Below are 18,501 nucleotides of genomic sequence, written 5' to 3' on the forward strand. Positions count from 1 at the left end.
CAGCTTCGGGACGCCAAAATGTCCCATTTTCAGGGACAGCGTCCCGAAGCTGTGCTCGGGGACAACAGGACAGGCGATCATTTCCTGTCCCTACCTGTCGTGCAAAAAAAAAAAAGCCTCCCTCCTTCCTTTCACCTGGTCGGTGCTATCTTACTGCCTTGCTGCTGCTGCTGCTAAAGCCAACAGGAAGTCTTCTTTCCGATGTCAATTCTGATGTCAGAGAGGACGTTCTGGGCCAGCCAATCGCTACCTGGCTGGCCCAGAACGTCCTTTCCGACGTCAGAATTGACTTCGAAAAGAAGACTTTGTGTCGGCTTTAGCAGTAACAGCAGCAGGGCAGTAAGATAGCAGCGGACTGGGGAAAGGAAGTAGGGAGGCTTTTCTTTTTTGGTTGTTTGAGCAGCAGGGAAGGAAGGAAGTAAGCAGGCTTGCTTCGGGGGTGGGACAAAGTCTGGAAGGCAGTGAGAGGGACATAGAAAGGAGGCACTGGGGGCACTAAAGAGATGGGAAGGATGCACTGTGGGCACTAAAGACATGGGAAGGAGGCACTGGGGGCACCAAGGACATGGAAAGGAGGCACTGGGGGCACTAAAGACATGGGAAAGAGGCACTGGGGGCACTAAAGACATAGGAAGGCAAAAGGGAGGGAATAGAAAGGGACAATTGTTGGGCCTAAGTGCAGAAAGAAAGAAAGAAAGGACACACAGACAGAAGGAAACGCAACTAGAGACTCATGAAATCACCAGACAGCAAGGGTAGGAAAAATGATTTTATTTTCAATTTAGTGATCAAAACGTGTCAGTTTTGAGAATTTATATCTGCTGTCTATATTTTGCACTATATTTGTCTATTTTTCTATAGTTACTGAGGTGACCGAGCTCGCAGAGATGGGGCGGAAACGGGGTTTTTAAATTTTAGTCCTAGTAGTTTGCCGGTCCACAAAATAATTCTTTTATTTCTGCCGGTCCACGGGTGTAAAAAGGTTGAAAAACACTGTTCTAGAGCACCAAAATAAGCAATGAACCCCATGGGATTGGAAGACAGTTAACAAGGACTTTCTTTAATCAGCAAAAAGTTTAAGAACCTTTGAAAGCCTTTCTTATATGCAGGTCTTTTAAAAAACATTTTTTTAAAATTTCAGGAGCAATACGAGGAGCTGCTGAAATATTCTCAGCCCATTCAAGAAGAGAAGGACGTGGAGCCATGAAATGTACAAGTTATTCCACAGTTTTCGTGACACTTTTGTTTCATTTCGTGTCATTGAAATGAAAAGTGTGGACTAACTTGTAAGTTTCATGGCTCCACATCATTTTCTTCTTAGTTGGGCTGAGAACTTTTCAGTGGCCCCTGATCTGGTGATGTCATAATACCTCATTCCACCAATGCCTAACCGGTAATGTCTCACCGGTGATGTCACAATGGCTTGGTTTCCCTATACTTGTGCCCATTTGCTAGATGCATTTGCCTCATTGAAACAAAAAGTGTAAAGAGTAGTGTGGACTAACTCGTAAGTTTTGTTTCTCTATCATTCTCTGAGAACTTTTCATGGCCCCTCATATTGTAAATAGTGCATCCTATTGCTCAGATAGGACTAGATTCAGTAAAAGGTGGCCAAATTTGGGCACCAGAAAGAATCAGCACTCAGTGCTATTTTATAAGGGGTGTGGATGGTTGCATCCGCTTTATAGAATAGCACATAGCACTGGTTTCTGTGCCAAAACTTGGGTGCCAGGACTTACTCCTGCTGAAACCAGGTGCAATTCCTGGTGCCCAGTTTAGGCACTTATCCATGGTATTCTATAACACTGCAGACCCTAGAGAATTTAAAGAAACAAAATTTCACATCAATAAGTACATTCAGAACATAAAATCATGACTAAAGATGTAACAAAATAATAAATTACTTAGCTCAATGGATCTTTATAAGTCAAGTTTCAAGTTTCAAGTTTATTAGCATTTTTTGAATCGCCTATCGAAATATCTAGGCGATGTACACTCTAAAAGCCACAGATAGTGGTTTCACATATATTTTTGACATAATACAGACAATTTAAAACAATTTTAGAGAACGACCATTACAATACATTTGGGGTTAAGCTCTATTGATATCCAAGCAATGGTGTCCTTAACCAGCTGGCATCAAAGTTTGTGTGTCGCCAAATCCCCCATATGCACAGTGAAGTGCACAATAAATATAATCCTAAACCAAAAATCAAACAGACAAAAAAAACCAAAATAAGTCACTCAAAATTCTTCATTCGCATAATCCATACGTTTGCAATAAATCCACGCTCTGTTTCCTCAACCACCTAAGCTTTTAATTCTATAACACTGAGCACAAATTTCTGGAATGCCCCTAACCTGATCATGCCCCTCCTATAGTTATGCCCCTTTTATGGTTGCATACAATGGGATTTGGTTGCCTGGTAAGCACATAGCAAGAATTTCATTGAAATCCAAATTGGTGCCAATTAATATCGATTATTGATTGTCAGTACCCACTTTTGGCTGTTAATTGGCTCATTACCCAACTTACCAACTTAGTTGCACATGCATCTCGGGAACATGCTCAACACATAAATCTTGGTGACCTTTGAATAGGGTTCCCAGATTTTGTTAACTGAAGTCCTGGACACATGGCCACGCCACGCTCTGCCTTCAACCCACCCCATTCCACCCTAGCCACACCCCTACACGATTGCCCCTGGCGTCGGGCCAGCATGTGGAGGACCTCCTTGCATGCGCAAATGTTGACGTGATGATACCATATGCATGCATATGACTTCATCGCACTAACTTCCGTGCAAGCACAGAGGTCCTCCACATGCTGCCCTGACATCGGGGACTTCTATAATCCAGAGAAACTGCCAGGTTTTGGAATTCCCAGACTTGTCCTCCAAAAAGAGGATATGTCCTAGTTTTCTTGGACATCTGGTAAGCCTACCTTTGGATAGTGTGCATTATTACACATTAGTGAATCTATTGGTAAATAAATGGCATTATAGAGAAATAATGAGTACGCTTGAGCAATAGGGTGCACTGGTGTCAATGCAGGAAAAATTGAATGCACACTCCTGCTCCTTTATAGGCTAAGATCACCAGAAGAGGTGTACATACAGTCAGTGGTGGTGAGAGGCTGCTGCGGCGGCGATGGTGCCCTTCCCACGCCCTCATCTCTACCCCCACTCCTTTCCCGATCCCTCCTGCCGCATGCACTCTCCTTCCCTTCCCCCGTACCTCTAGTTCACTGCCGTGAACAATAAGAACTTCAACGTACTCCTCATGACCCCGTTGGCTCTCCCTCCGATGTCACTTCCTATATGCGGAACCCTTGAAGTGACGTCAGTGGGAGAGACGACGTGGCTGCAATGGTGAACAACTAAAGGTACGGGAAAGGGGCAGAGAGGAGGGGTGCCTGGGATGGACCACCCCCTGCCCCCCCCCCTTACTACATCACTGCATACAGTATTAAAAAGTGTGTTTTATTTTCTGCTTCATATTTTATTTATTTCTGGTTTATTTTGTTTCTGTTATTGTAGCTAAGCTGAAGGAAACAAACTGGCATTTTCTTGCTCTGGTATAGAGTCAAATTTTCCCTGTACCTGTGGAATCTCTCTATCTCTGTCCCATTCCCGTGAGCTTTGTCCCCACTTGAAAATCATAAGTGTTTGAGGCTTGTGCAGTTAAGGTAGGAATTGCAGGAATGGGACAGGCACAGGGTGGAACTTATGGGGATGGGACGGGGATATCGAGATCCCGCAGGGACAGGGATTCTCTAGTTTGGTGTCAATTAGATAGGAAATGACACAAAATGAAAGCAAATGTTATTTTCCTCTTGGGTTGTTTTTTTTCCCCCTGTCACTCTTGTGCGAGCCCACTGCAACCTGTTTTGTTTTTGTTACGATCTTGCACATAGCAATTTTCAAAATGTTCTGACATCAAACACATGGAATTTTGAAAATTCCAAAGTATGCACAACATTGACTCCCCTGGTTTAACCCCCCACCCACTAGCATCTTCATCAAAATATCTGTCATAAGTATTTGTATTGTTGAACAAGAAGAGTGCACTTATACAAATAAACAAGAGCAGAAATTAGAAAACACAAAACCCACAACTTTTTCCAGGGCCAATAATTATTTCTATGTATAAATGGGCTTTTGAAAATAGTTCTGCCTGTGCCTTGCTGCCAAAAATTTTGATGAAAAAAATTCAAAACCCATTTCTAAAATGGAGCAAAAGTATCACTTTAAACACACTCATATCTTGCACAATGATTTACGAGACACCTAAGCTTTTAATTTAATTAGCTAGCTCAAAATCATTTTTGCATAAAAACATTTGGTATTGATAGACATCAGACTACTCTGGGTGAGAAAAGGCTTAATTTGCAGATTATGGCTCTTGAAAGCATTAAATAGATGGAACAAACTAATTTCAGGTAATTCAGATTAATTATACTAAATTGTGCAGATTATAAAATGCATTTCATGTTATTTAATAACATCCTATCTGTTAACTGTAGAGCTTAGAGCCAGTTTGGATATTAGCTGCTTTTTACCAGTAAAGTCAACAGCAGGGTTTCTGCTTGCAAACAGCTCCAAAACTAATGGAGTCAGGGGTGAATTCTCAAAACCTACACCCTGCCTTTAACGATAGTTGCTAAACCGGTTCCAGCCGGTTTAGCATGGAAGTATTTTACCAGCCAATTCTCAAAAGGGATCACCGTGGTCTTTTCCGAGCTTCCTGGCAGACTCCGACTCTGCCCTGCAAGGTCATTAATATTTAAATGAGCACTTCAGGGAATTCTCTTTTATTGCTGGGTGATTCCTTAACCTCGCTGCCTACATTTGTGGGCAAAATTTTCCAAAAGGTCTGAGCTGTCATAGCCTTTCTCTCTGGTCAGTGCATGAGTGCTGATTGGCTCAGGCATTGACAGGAAAGTAAGGCTTGAAAGCTCAAACCTGCCAAAAAATTTTGCCCCCTCCCCGTCATCCACAGCAGGAGGGATGTCCATTCCCTCCCTCCGCCACCATCAAGCAACACCTTCGGCAGAAAGAGTGTTGCCCACTCCCTCCCATCACCACCATCAAGTAACCTTCCGTGGCAGCAGGAGGAATGGCCACTCCCACCGGCCCGAAAGCCCGTCTCTTCAAAATGGTGGGCCGTCCCCTCCCTGGTCATCCTCATTGGCCTGGGTTGCTTAAGGCCCCTTCTATGGGAAGGGGCCTAAGGCTCTGATTGGTCCAGACATCTAAAACACCTAAAATCCCTCCTTAAGCGCCTGGGCAGGATGCACCAGAGAGGGGAAGGCCTGCCATTTTGAAGAGGTAGACCTGCTAGCAGGAAGGAGTAGGCATCCCTCTGGCTGGCCTTCATGAACAAAGGTGGAGGGGAAGAGGGTTGCTGGAGGTACGGGAAGGTCATTGGGGCATGACAGCGATGGTGGGAGGGAATGGGCATCCCTCCTGCTGCCTTGGGGGGTGCATGTGTGTCAGGAGGGGGGTTGCTTGACAGCAGCAGTGGAAGGAGTGGGCATCCCTACCACTGCCAGGGTGTGTGTGTCGGGTGGGTTACTTTACGGCAGCGGCAGGAGAGAGTGGGTTTCCCTTCTGCTGCCAAAGGGGTTTGTGTCGGGTGGGTTGCTTGACAGCAGTAGCAGAAGGGATTAGGTATCCCTCCCACTGCCAGGGGTATGCGTATCAAGCGGGTTGCTTGATAGTGGCAGTGGGTGGAAGTTGGCATCCCTCCCACTGTCGAGGTGGTATGTGTTGATGGGTTGCTTGATGGCGGCAGCAGGAAGGAGTGGATATCTCTCCCACTGCCAGGGGTGTGCATATCAGGTGGGTTGGTTGACGTTGGCTGCAGGAGGGAGTGGGGACCCCACCCTAATGTTTTTCCCACTGCTTGTTCTTTTCTTATAAAAATTGTAGTTCTTCCTTTTTACCCTTCCTTCCAGTTTGTGATGTTCAAAGTCTGTCTAATATATGTTCCTATGTGTATTTTTATTGATGTACATCATTTTGAAAATTTTTATATAAGCGTTTTATCAAATTTTAATTAAAACTTGGAAACTTCCACTGTAGGAAAATTGCATTACCCACAGAGTACTTACTGAAGAAGGCTGGTTTGGACTGGAACTACATTAAGAGGGGAATTTACTAAGCTGTAGTAAATATGGCATTTTACTTTAGCTAAGTTTATTTATTTAATTTGTTTTCTATCTCGTCCTCCCCAAAGAGGCCAGGATGGGTTACAGGTCAACATACAGGTAACATGTTACAATTTGCCATAGTTACAGTATAAGTTTTTTGAGGAATCACTAACTTGTGGTAACTCACTACAAAGGTTGATGAATTCCTGGGCAAATGAATACTGCAACTTGCAATCAGTTTTGCAAACTACATTATTTAGCTCCCCAAGAGCATGGGACCATTAACACCCACCCCAATGCTTCCAGGAATCCTTTCTTAAAGAGGCTAGAACTGCATAAACAGAAGAATGAACCAGGAGTCTCTCTCCAAATATATGCCCAAATCCCCCTTCCCTTCTATTGATACATATCAAACCTGTATTTCAACCTCCCTCTAGATCTGGAGCCTCCCCCAAGATTGCCACCCTCTGTAGGTTCCATTGAGCCTACCTCAGTCAGTCTCTAGTGAACTAAGGGATCTGAGACAGGAGCAATCTCCGGCTGCTCCTGCCACTGGTGGAACCGGATTCAGATTGATGCCAGCGATCCCTAGTCATGGGGTGCTATCACTAGAGGTCAAACCACCTTATAAGAACCTGGGATCATGGGAGTCATGGGGGAGTCATGGGCTGGTATCGCAGCATGAACCATTTAGTAAAGGCTGAACTCTGTATGCTGCATTTGAGAACCATTTGCTGTATAACTGGTCCTGTTTTATTAGCAAGGGCAATCATCAACAACAATCTCTCAAAATATTGAGGCCCCAATAAAGAATGTGTGTGAGGTTTTGTGCACAGGTTCACTTGGTTTTTGCACACAATTTTGTGTACTATATTTGCCTCTTAATGTGTTAAATGGCAAAAAAACAAGCCATGTTATTTTACTGTAATATATTGTTGTAAGTCGCCATGGGCTACATAATAATGAAATGCAAACCATGCAGGTGAACGATAGTACAGGCCCATCTTTATCTTGGGCCCTTTCCTTCCCAGTATTTTAACCCATAGCGATTCCAATTTGTTGGCTGTCACTGCTGTGTCCACTCTGGTCGAGTGTATGTTTTCTTTTATGTAAAGGGCTATTCCTCCTCCTTTCTGGCCTGACCTGTCTTTGCGATAGAGCTTGTACCCCGGCAGTGTTTTGTCCCATTTGTTTTCTTCATTCCACCATGTTTCAGAAACCCCAATGATGTCTAGGTTCTCTTTTTTGGCCATGACTTCTAATTCTCCCATTTTATTCCTTAGGCTCCTTGCATTAGTATACATGCAATTTAAGTCCTGGTATTTTTTTGTCTGCATTTTCTTTTCCTGTACTACGATCTTTATTTTCTTTTCCTGCACTCCGATCTTCGTATCATCCTCTTCTTGATCTGTCAACTCTTGTTTTTTGCCCGTTGTGTCTTCCCAGCATTTTTCCCTCTCAGTGTCTTCTCGGGATACCTTTTTCCGAATCATCGACACTTGGTCGACTGTTGGCTTTCCCCTTCTTCTTAGTTTAAAGCCTGCTCTATTCCTCTCCTGACGTTGTTTGCTAGAAGTCTAGTTCCCGCTGCGCTCAGGTGCAGTCCATCTCTCCTGCAAAGCTTGCTCTTGCCCCAAAACGTTGTCCAGTTCCTCATGAAGTGGAACCCCTCTTCCTCACATCATCTCCTCATCCATGCGTTTATTGATTGTAGTTCCATCTGCCTCTTCAAATCTGCCCTTGGCACTGGTAGGATCTCTGAGAACGCTATCTTCCGAGTCCTCATCTTCAACTTCCTTCCCAGAATCTTGAACTGTTCGATCAGTGCATTTCTTCTGTAGTCTCTCCTGCTGACATCATTTGTCCCGATGTGGATCATCACTGCAGTCTCTTCCGTCTATGCTCCTTCTAGGATCTTTTCAGATTTTAAGATACTTGCTACTTACCTCTGCTCTCAGTTGACAAAAGGGCCAACTGTCCCTACCAGTGTTCCCTCTAAGGTACAGCAAGCACAACCACCCACTGTTCTTAATGTGGCCATGTATCATTCCTGAATCTGCTACAGGAGAAGTATAGCAGTCTATTCCAATGGAAATACTGCTTAGTGAAATCAAATTAAGCCACAACCGTGTTCTTAAGTATGAGTTTTACTTAAGTCGGGTGTCTATAACGCGAGGACTGCCTGTTTATTATCACAACAAACACTAGGACATATGGCGAGTAAGTTGAGCTATGAGGAACAGTTTCTTCATGTGAAAGGACTCACCACCTCTGAGGTCCACGCTGAAAAATTAAAAAATTTGAAAATGTTTTAATTATGCATCTATAGAAAATCATATTTTTTAAAGTTAACATTGACTTCTAGCACTCATTATGCCCACTTGCACATTCTAAAATACTGTATTTCATATGACACTGTTGGGTTTGAGAGATTGCATTTCAGAACCATGCCACTTGCTCTTGCAAGGCCAAGTAAAAATGGAATCCATGTGTGTCTGCCTCCTACTCACTCCTTCACCTAAGCAGCTGCACATGTACAGTTTAATAGTCTTTATTATGGTTAGAAATTTGGCACACCATCTGGAGTTGACGTCATCTCAAGCTGGTCAAGGGCAATATGGCAGATAAAAAGCCTACTCTCTCAGAATCTAAAGAAACCTGAGGTTCAGTATCAAGGCTAGAAGCACGCATTGTATCTGGGCGAAAGAGTAGTATATTTCTGTTTTGACTTTTGTGTTATCTGGGCATGCCTTATCATCTAGATTCTTGATAATGCATTTTTTAAAACAGTAATGCTGGAATAATTTACACAGTGGCTTAAGACATGAACCACAGATATTAAAGATTAATGAACGGGTGAGGTTTTAAATTTTATTTTGCCTGTTTTAATAATTTGTTGCACGGCGGTAAAGAAGAGACTTGACAAAATGATTTTGGAACAATTGAACCTGATGCATTACAACATCACAAACATGGTTCCAGAAGTGATACCGGCAGCAACAGTTCCAATATTGCTCTTTGCCTGCATCCTACTTATTGTTTGGAATTATGTGGACCCAGCGTCAGCGTCATCATCATCCATACCAGGTAACCCTCTGACTTATTTGTCCTAAAAACTCAAGCAAGGCATTTAATCCAAATTATTTTCTAAAAACTGAAAAAAGTGTGCTTCTGCAAGTATATATCTGTATAATTTTGGATTGATCTTTTGTGGAACTTTAATTTTGCAAACCCCAGTGTTCAAAGAGAATCCAACCTGCTAGCACAACCAAACATCTATGGCTGTTGGATCCAAAATACTACTGACTGCTGTACGAGGGGGTGACCAACCAACTTTCTAAATTCTGAGCATTATTTAGCCACTGTAGCTGAAAAGAGTGCTATCTTATTTTGTTCAGTGCCAATTTGCAGAAACAAAATTCTATATTTTTTTACATCATTTCAGATCATTAATTGAACTATATCTACGTCATTCTTTTCTTGGTTGGACTGAGAACTTTTCAGCACCCCCTTGTAGTTTGAAAACTTTCAGTTTCTGGTAACCAAAGCTGAGACTGTGATGTCATAATGCCTCATTCCACCTATAAGAGCCAATCTCCTCAGTGATTTCACAATGGCTTGATTGTCTTATACTTGGCTCACTTTTATTATATACAAAGACGTGCTGAAAAGTTCTCAGCCCAGTCAACCAACTTCCTAAATTCTGAGTGTTATTTTGCCAGTGCCAATTTGCAGAAATGAAATTCTCTGTTTTGACATTGTTTCAGATCATTGATTGAACCATGTCCACATCATCCTCTTCTTGGTTGGGCTGAGAACTTTTCAGCACCCCCTCCTAAGAATTTATTCCTGCAGGCAGCTCAGCATCCTCCTATGGACTTTGAGGATTGCAAAACATTTCCAACTCAGCATTATGAGCAACATCTTCTGATTCAGACAAACATCAGAGGCACTTGGGATTTTTTATGTATGTAAAAAAAAAAACAACAAAACAACCCTTAAATTGGGTTAACCAGGTTAGAGTTTAATGCAACTTCTCTATCCAGGATTTTGAAAAGAGTGCAATCAGAGAAAATTGATATGGCCAGCTGCTAAACTATTTAAAGGTCAGTTTAAAGGATCGGGTATAATTAGTGCTTAGCGTGGACTTTAAGAAATATTGTATAGGCTTTTGTTATTTTGCTTTATCTTTTCTTGTAAATCTATGAATCTGTTATGTCCTCGTTGCTTTTCAATTTTATACTTTTATGATTTCTATATACATATTATATAAATAAAAGGTTTCAAATGGTGCTAGAGAATGTTAAAACCTGCAGCCAGTTTTCTAACATCTATTTCTCAAAACATTAACCTTTTACAAAACTGTAGTACATTTTTTAGCACCAGCCATGGTGGTAACCGCTCTGATGTTCACAGAATTCCTATGAGCATCGGAACTGTTACCGCCGTGGCCAGCGCTAAAAACCAACTTACAGTTTTGTAAAAGAGGAGGGTAACATCCTACAGCTTTCAAACAGGAGATATTTCCCTGAAAAACATTGTACAAGTAAAGGGCTCTTTCTATCAAACTGCAGTAGAGCTTTTTACCATGGGCTGGCAAGGTAAATCGTTAGACCTCATTCAGTTCCTGTGAGCATCGCAACATTTACCTTGCCAGACCGCAGTAAAAAGTTCTGCCATGGTTTGATAAAAGGAGCCCAAAATATTTTATACAACTGAAGCAGAGAGATTTTGGCTCTACATGCAAACACCCTGTATGGGATTTTGCAAAAAAAAAAAAAAAAAAGTTCTAGGTTGCATCATATTTTTTAATGACATTTTCAAGTTTCAAAAAACTCCTGCAAATTTAAGATTCTTCCATAAGATACAATATTACAACAATTTTATTCCCCCTTTTATGAAGCCACGCTAAGCTTTTTTATCACCAGCTGTGGCAGTAAAAGCGTTGAAGCTAATACTGCTGCAATCGTCGATAAAAAAAAAGCCTAACTTGGCTTCATAAAAGGGGGCCTTACTCTTCATTGTCCTAATTTTGCCTGATCCTTAAAAGTTGCCTTTCTTATGAGAGCAGCCAGAAAACATCTACCTTATTGTTCACAAAACTAAGCCTGTTTGCTTTTGCAGTTTGTAATATTTTCAGAGAAAATATTCTGAAGAGAACCTTTTCTATTTTGGTTCAGAATGCAGGCAAAATATTTATTAATACAGAGAACCTAAATGAATGTTATTTGAAATCTTGGCAATGAGATTTGAATTCATGTAAATGCTACATTTTCTACCCCCTGAATCATTCATTTAGGGGCTCTTTTACAAAGCTGTGATAGCGAGTTCCAGGGTGGCAAATGTGACGCAGCCCGTAGGAACTGATGGGCTGCATTGCATTTGCGGTGGAGGAATCACTAGCATGGCTTTGCAAAAGGGGTCCTTGGTTATATCAAATACCTCTTAAATTCATTAAAGCAACAGAACATATTGCTTAATTGAAACTGAATTCTCTAATCCCCACCACCACCACTTTTACTAAGCTGCAGTAGAGATAAAGGTAACTTATTGCCATGCGACCTGAAAATAAAAACTAAGGGGTCCTTTTACTAATGCATGCTAAAAATTGGCCAGTGCTGTTTTTAGGGTGTGGGTTTCCCAAGTGCTGAGGCCACTTTTTAGTCTGGCTCCAAAATGGTTTATGGTTTATGGTTTTTACTTAGATCCTGCGGGCTCCAAAAACACATACATAGTAAAAACATTCCAAAAATACATACATGCAAGCACAGACTTATCTTAATTGCCCTGTCTTATATAAAATAGACATCAATGGCTGACATTGCCATTTTCCTTTTAAAGGCCATGCTCTAATTGCAAAATTAGCATATGGTCATTAGCTCATGAGCCCTCAATGTCACCTGTTTAGTAGATGTTAAGGGCTCCTGTGCTAATCCTGCACTGGTCAGTCAATGCATGCCAATGTCCACACAGGTACTATCTAAAGCTCTAAAGTAGAGTTCATCAATCAATCTTCAAGGTTCTTAATGATGTTAAGTTTTGAAGCCATTCAGGCCCAATGAAGTTTACTTAACTTGATGATGAGTCAATTAAAGTCCCAATATCCAGCAGGAACTCTCAGCCGAAGATCTGTATCATAAATATTTTCAGTACTTATATCTTCAACTTCCCTGATGATGGACTCAACTGAAACTCAGCTTGAGTTGGAGGCTTATGCTGATTGAACAATATAAGTAATTAAAACTGGAAAACTTTAAGGATTAAGAAGAGAGAACCTCAGAACTGATTAAGCATTTCTAATTGGATCATTAATATAAGGAACAACTGGCCTGGTCAAGCCTACAGATTACTATTCAAGGAGATATTGGGACTTTAATTGACTCATCCTCAAGTTAAGTAAACTTCATTGGTTTCAAAACTTATCATTAAGAACCTTGAAGATTGATTGATGAACTCTACTTTAGAGCTTTAGATAGTACCTGTAGCTTTTCCCAGCCTATGATTTTGTTATTAGTAGCACTTTGCACTTTGTATTACATGTTATTGTAGATTTTAAATGTAGATGAAATAAATTTTGTGAGAAAATATGATGGACAAGCCCTTTAAAGAGTAAATTATTCAGAGGCCCTTTTGCAAAGCTGCAATAACCACTAGTGCACGCTTACTGCAGCTTTAAATGACGTCCTGTGGGGTGTACTGATGCTTCCTGCGGTATATGGACTCTTCTATGCAAATTGGTTAGTGCTTTGGCATTGCTGCATGCTAACCACTTAGCACAGATTTAGCACATGAGTGACTACCACCTACAACATAGGTGGCAGTAGGAGCTCAAGTGCTAATGACCATGCGTTAATGGGATAATTAGCAGGTGGCCATTAATGGAAAACTGAATTTCAGCCATGTTATCCCTGCAGCAAAAAATGGCCATAGCACATAGGAAATACCCATGTAAGGGTACACTAAGGCCCATTTTTGCTGCAGCTTTGTAGAAGGGCGTCTCAGCTTTTTGCTGCATTTATAGGGAATGAAATAGATTGAACCTAGTATGGGAAAGATGCAAATTATTCTTAAAACTTTTTTTTTACTTTCATAGGACCTGGTTATTGCCTTGGGATCGGCCCCCTTCTTTCATATGGCAGGTTTCTCTGCTCAGGCATAGGCAAAGCCACAAATTACTACAACAGTATATATGGAGATATTGTGAGAGTCTGGATCAAAGGAGAGGAAACAATTCTCATTAGCAAGTACATCTTTTAAAAAATTTTTTATGCTGTTTGAAAACTAAAAGCCTAGTCGCTCAGGGGTCCTTTTACTAACATACACTAAAATTTGATTTAGCATGCCCTCATGCAGTGGCGTATTAAGGGGTATGTGGGGGAAGTGGTCCACCCCGGGTGCAGTCTTCCTAAGGACTTGGCACCCCTCCTCCTCTCCGCCCCCCCTGCTCCTCTCCTTGCCGCACATGCACGCCCCTTTCCTTCCCCCATACCTTTTTTTTACTCTCCAGTGTGAGGTTACTGCCCACGTCAGCATCAGAGTTTTCTCTGACATCACTTCCGGGACCCGTGCCTAGGAAGTGACGTCAAAGAGTGAGCCAACACCAACATAGACATGCTGCTCACAGTGGAGAAGTTAGAAAGGGAAGGGGCACGGAGCGGCGGGGGGGGGGGGGGAAGAGGGTGGGGAAGGGGCACACTGCCCTGGGCGCCGCTCACCCATATTACGCCAGCCCTTATGCGGGGGTTTTCCTGCACACTAAGACCATTTTTACCACATCCATAAAATGGTCTATTTTCTACTTTTTCGTATTAATGGCTATGCCCTAATGTTAAACTATATCATGAACTGGCAAGAAAGTCAATGATTGTTTGAGAAGAACAATCCAAAATAAGATCACACTAAAGTAGAGCAACATATGATATATAATTATTTAAGAGAATTCAGTAATGGGAGTTTCTTTCAATAAACAGATTCTCTCTTAACAGTATCTCAAATCAAATGCCCATAATGTAAGCACACAATCAGTCTGCTCCATACGTCATGTTTTCTCCAACAAATGTTTTTATATACTGTATATGTTGCTCAGTTTTTCTTGTGCATTTCAAACTTTTCAAAAATCAAAAAATCATAATACTTATGTATATTATCTTAGGTTTGGTCTACTCATACATCACATTCAAAAAACAGTCCATGATCGTGAAAAAACTCGTAGATCAAAATAAGTCCAAAATTAAAAAAACTCACCCACCCCCTTTTACTAAACTGCGATAGCGGTTATTACATTTACATTACATTTGTGATTTCTATTCCGCCTGTGCCTTGCGGTTCTAAGCGGATTACAGTTAAAAGAGATCAGGACATTACCGAGAGAATTACATTACAATGATTTAAGTAAATTACATGTTGTGGTATAGAAATACAATATAAGATATCTGGATTTATCGAAAGAATAGCTTGACAGGGTTCAAGTAGTTACAAGGTTCAGTGGGGAAAACAATATAGGCAACTGAATATACCTAACTTTGAAGGAATCAGTTGAGTAGATACCTAAGGGAGATGCTTATTTAGGAGAAGGTTAAATGGATACCTAAGGGAGATGCTTATTTAGGAGTTTGGATATTTTTGGTAAATGAGGTTCAAGGGGATGACTAGTGTGTTATTTGCTGGGGAGAGTGCATGTGTGATTGGGGAGGGGAATATTAAGTAAGGACGTGTTTTTTGAAAAGAAATGTTTTGATTTCTTTCCGAAACACTTTGATGTCTGTTGTTTTGATCATCAGTTTGGTGATGGTGGGTCAATTTTCGCTGCCTGAGTTGCTAGAAGGCTGTCATAAAGTTTCTTACGTCGGGTACCATTATGAGGGGGGAAGGTGAAAAGATTCTGAGTTCTTCTTGATCTGGGTAGTCGGTAGCGGCAAAGACGGTTGTTCAGGTAATTGGGGGCCATACCATGGGTTACTTTGAAAAGTAAGCAGTAGAGTTATTAGCGCAGGGAACCACGCTGATTACTCCGCACTGCTGAGCATCGGGAGCACTGCGGAGCATTCAGCGTGGCTCCCTGCACTAATAACCACTATTGCAGTTTCCTCTATCTACATATTTACACACTGATCGTGTCTGATATGGATTTATTTTGTTCCACTGTACACTGCTGTAAATGCAATATGCCTCTGTATGTTTTTTATGTTTCCCTTTGTTTTCTTGTTCATCATTGCTTTTTGAAATACCAATAAACTTTATTGGAAAAAAAAAATGGGGGCAAATAAATCAGTGCCAAATAACAAAAATGAAAAATTAGCTTTAATGCTGTGAGTTATGAAATGCCCAACAGAGCACCCCATTTCAGTCCTTCTTCCAGACAGAAATGGCTTCACAACTTTTCTCCACCCGGCTTAATGGCGTCTACCGAGTCTAAATTACACAAGATAAACAGAGCAACATGATGGATGGAGCAGACTCATTGTGTGCTTAGATTATGAGCACTTGATTTGAGAAATCATTAAGAGAGAATCTGCTTGATGAAAAGCAGTCTCCCATTACTGAATTCTCTTAAATAATTATGTATTATATGTTGCTCTATTGTAGCGTGATCTTATTTTGGATTGTTCTTCTCAGGCCATCATTGACTTTGCCAGGTCTTGGTATATTTGATATTGTTTATACTGGCAGCATTTTTGTTTTTTTCATATTACATGCCCATTTCTTATCACGCCCATTTACACGCCCATAAATTTATTAGATAATCAAAGATATCTCATATGCTGCCAAAGATACTTCAAAAGACACTAAACAAGAGCAACTGTAGTCAATAGGTCAAGACAAGAGGCCCAACTGTAACACACTTCACTCATATAATCAGAGTGAAAAAAGAAATTAGAAGTTAATAGTAAGACATGCCCTTAGTGTGATGGAGTAAGTATTAAGGAGTGCAACAATGTAACCACTCCAGCGCTTAAAGCAGAAGCTGATTAAGAAGGAGATTTAATTCACTTCCAGCCACATACCATCATTGTCATTGGTTCATTTCTTAGATTAGTATATAAATACTTCTTAATTTAGGGCTCCTTTTACAAAGCTGCGATAGCATTTTTAGCGCACACAGCATTTTAGTGCGTGGTAAACCCACGCTACGCGGCTAGAACCAACACCAGCTCAATGCTGGCATTAGCGTCTAGTATGCATGGCAATTCAGTGTGCGCTAAAACCATTATCACAGCTTTGTAGAAGGAGCCCTTAATATCATTTTCATATATATAGAATTTCTCCTTTTTAACAGGTATGAATTCTTTGTTATAGTATCTTTTTTATTAAATTAAGAAGTATTTAGATACTAATCTAAGAAATGAACCAATGGTGATTAGGCACATAAAGCTTAAAGCAATGATATTCATGAGCTTTGAGTGGTGTTGCTGAGGTTCAAAATAACAGTGAAAGTAGTACGGGATGGGAATTAAGTATGTTCTAATAAATTTATATTTAAATATCACACACTTAAAGGCCAATAATAAATATCAATTTAAGAGTGAAGCAATATCAGCAAGTCATTCCAAAACTTAAGCCACATTCCTAAAATCCCTTCTTTAATTAAGTATGGATAAATAAATAATTAATCTTCCAATAGCATTTCAGCACAACTTCATTTGTCTTGGATGTACTCATAATCATAGAACATTTCAATAACTCAGTTTATAGTGACCTCAGCGGCTACACTCAAACTATCTATTTCATGTGTAGTTTGAGTAAATGTAGCAAGCCTCCTCATCGGTCATAATTATTTCATTGCTATTGGAAGATTAATTATGTATTTATCCATATTTAATTAAAGAAGTGATTTTAGGAGTGTGGCTTAAGTTTTGGACTGACTTGCTAATAAATTTATGGGCGTATTGTATTGATAGGTTTATAGAAACACGAGTATCCCAGAGATAATTGAGCTTAAAAAAAAAAGATCAAATTCTAATGTTGCCATTAGCATGTGGCAATTAAAAAAATGACCAGGTGAGTACTTAATGTCAAGAAATGTCAGAGAGGGTCAAAGCAGGTATAAATGCCAGCACCCAAATTAGGCACATTATGGGCAAATTCCTTAAATCTGCAAACAAGTTTTTGGAATGCCCTTCACATACCTCTGGCCACACCCCTTTTTCAGATACACATGATTGAAGTTAGGCACCATGGTTTATAGCAGTGTATTGCAAACCCTGCCGCGGCACACCAGTGTGCCTCCTGAGATTTCAAGTGTGCCACGTCACACTGGGGACTGGCTGACTGCCTACAGGATGTGCCTCTCACGGCGAGAGGTATGTCCTGTAGGCAGTCAGCCGGCGCCAGGGCCTCTCCTCTCCAACCATCTTCCATGCTGGCACCCTTCCACTGGCATCTCAAAGCCCATCTGAAGGGCCTTCACGCATGCGTGGATGTCAATGTGATGATGTCACACATCTTGTGATGTCATCACATCAACGCCCATGCAATTCCAGGTGCTGCAGCTCGAGAAAGTTTGCAGGACACTGCTTTATATAATGTATATATATAAATTTCTGTCTATATTTGTGTGCAATTGGGGCTGGATTTGGGAGCCTAATTTCTCTTTGTAAAATAAATTTCAAATTGGTATCTTTTTGGACTTCTTAGAGAGGCATCCTCCAATCAAATTATCTCCTATAATAAAATAATTTTCTTTGAGCCAGTCTTAGATTTCTTTCCCATTACTTTTTATAACATTGATTTCAGTGTTTTTTTCCATTAGCATTTGTAATATTGCAGCTCCCCCTAGAGGGAAATATATCTCTAGCAGCCCCAAATGCAAAACGGAGTTTTGGGAATTAGCTCATACGTTTTTCAAAAGTAGCTCAAGGCAAATTACATTCAGGTACTTCTCTGCCCCTAGAGGTCTTATAATTTGAAGTAAGATCACAAGGAACAATTCCTGGCTTCCTTAGTTCTGAGCATGCTGCCCTAACCAGCCACCTTTTAAAAGTTAAGGAGAAAATTTTAGAAGAGTTATCGGCCATTTACAAGTTCAAGTTCAGGCTTATATTTGGTTAAAATCCATCCATGCCAAAAGGTAAGTCAGAGCAGAAAAGAACTGCATTCCATAATAGGATAGAAAGTAAAGTATCATCTACCAAACGCATCCTTTGACACACGGTCAGAGAGACCTGCCTAAAAGGCAGATCTATCTTTGACTGTTTTGCTTTAACCGATCAGCCAATGAAAATCATCTTGGACAGCTAGGTGTGAGCCGCTGGACTTTGCCCTAGATATTTAATGCCAGGGCTAGATATGGTATTGTTCAAATGGTTGAACATTTCAAAGGAACTATTATAATTGTTGTTTAGATGATT

The 18,501-nt window shown here is 40.8% G+C and overlaps 1 protein-coding gene across 2 annotated transcripts in view; it reads left to right on the plus strand.

Moving 5' to 3' along the window:
* Positions 1-18,501, plus strand: part of LOC117348369 (aromatase-like) — a 103,829-nt gene that overhangs the window by 46,781 nt on the left and 38,547 nt on the right. The window contains exons 2-3 of one of the 2 annotated variants that reach the window (XM_033920421.1): positions 9,067-9,241; positions 13,248-13,398. In XM_033920421.1, the coding sequence (XP_033776312.1) occupies positions 9,067-9,241; positions 13,248-13,398 (326 nt within the window). The remainder of the gene's footprint in view (positions 1-9,066; positions 9,242-13,247; positions 13,399-18,501) is intronic. The other variant, XM_033920422.1, reaches the window with a different exon arrangement.

Source organism: Geotrypetes seraphini, chromosome 14 (assembly GCF_902459505.1).
Source record: "Geotrypetes seraphini chromosome 14, aGeoSer1.1, whole genome shotgun sequence".
Lineage (NCBI taxonomy): Eukaryota > Metazoa > Chordata > Amphibia > Gymnophiona > Dermophiidae > Geotrypetes > Geotrypetes seraphini.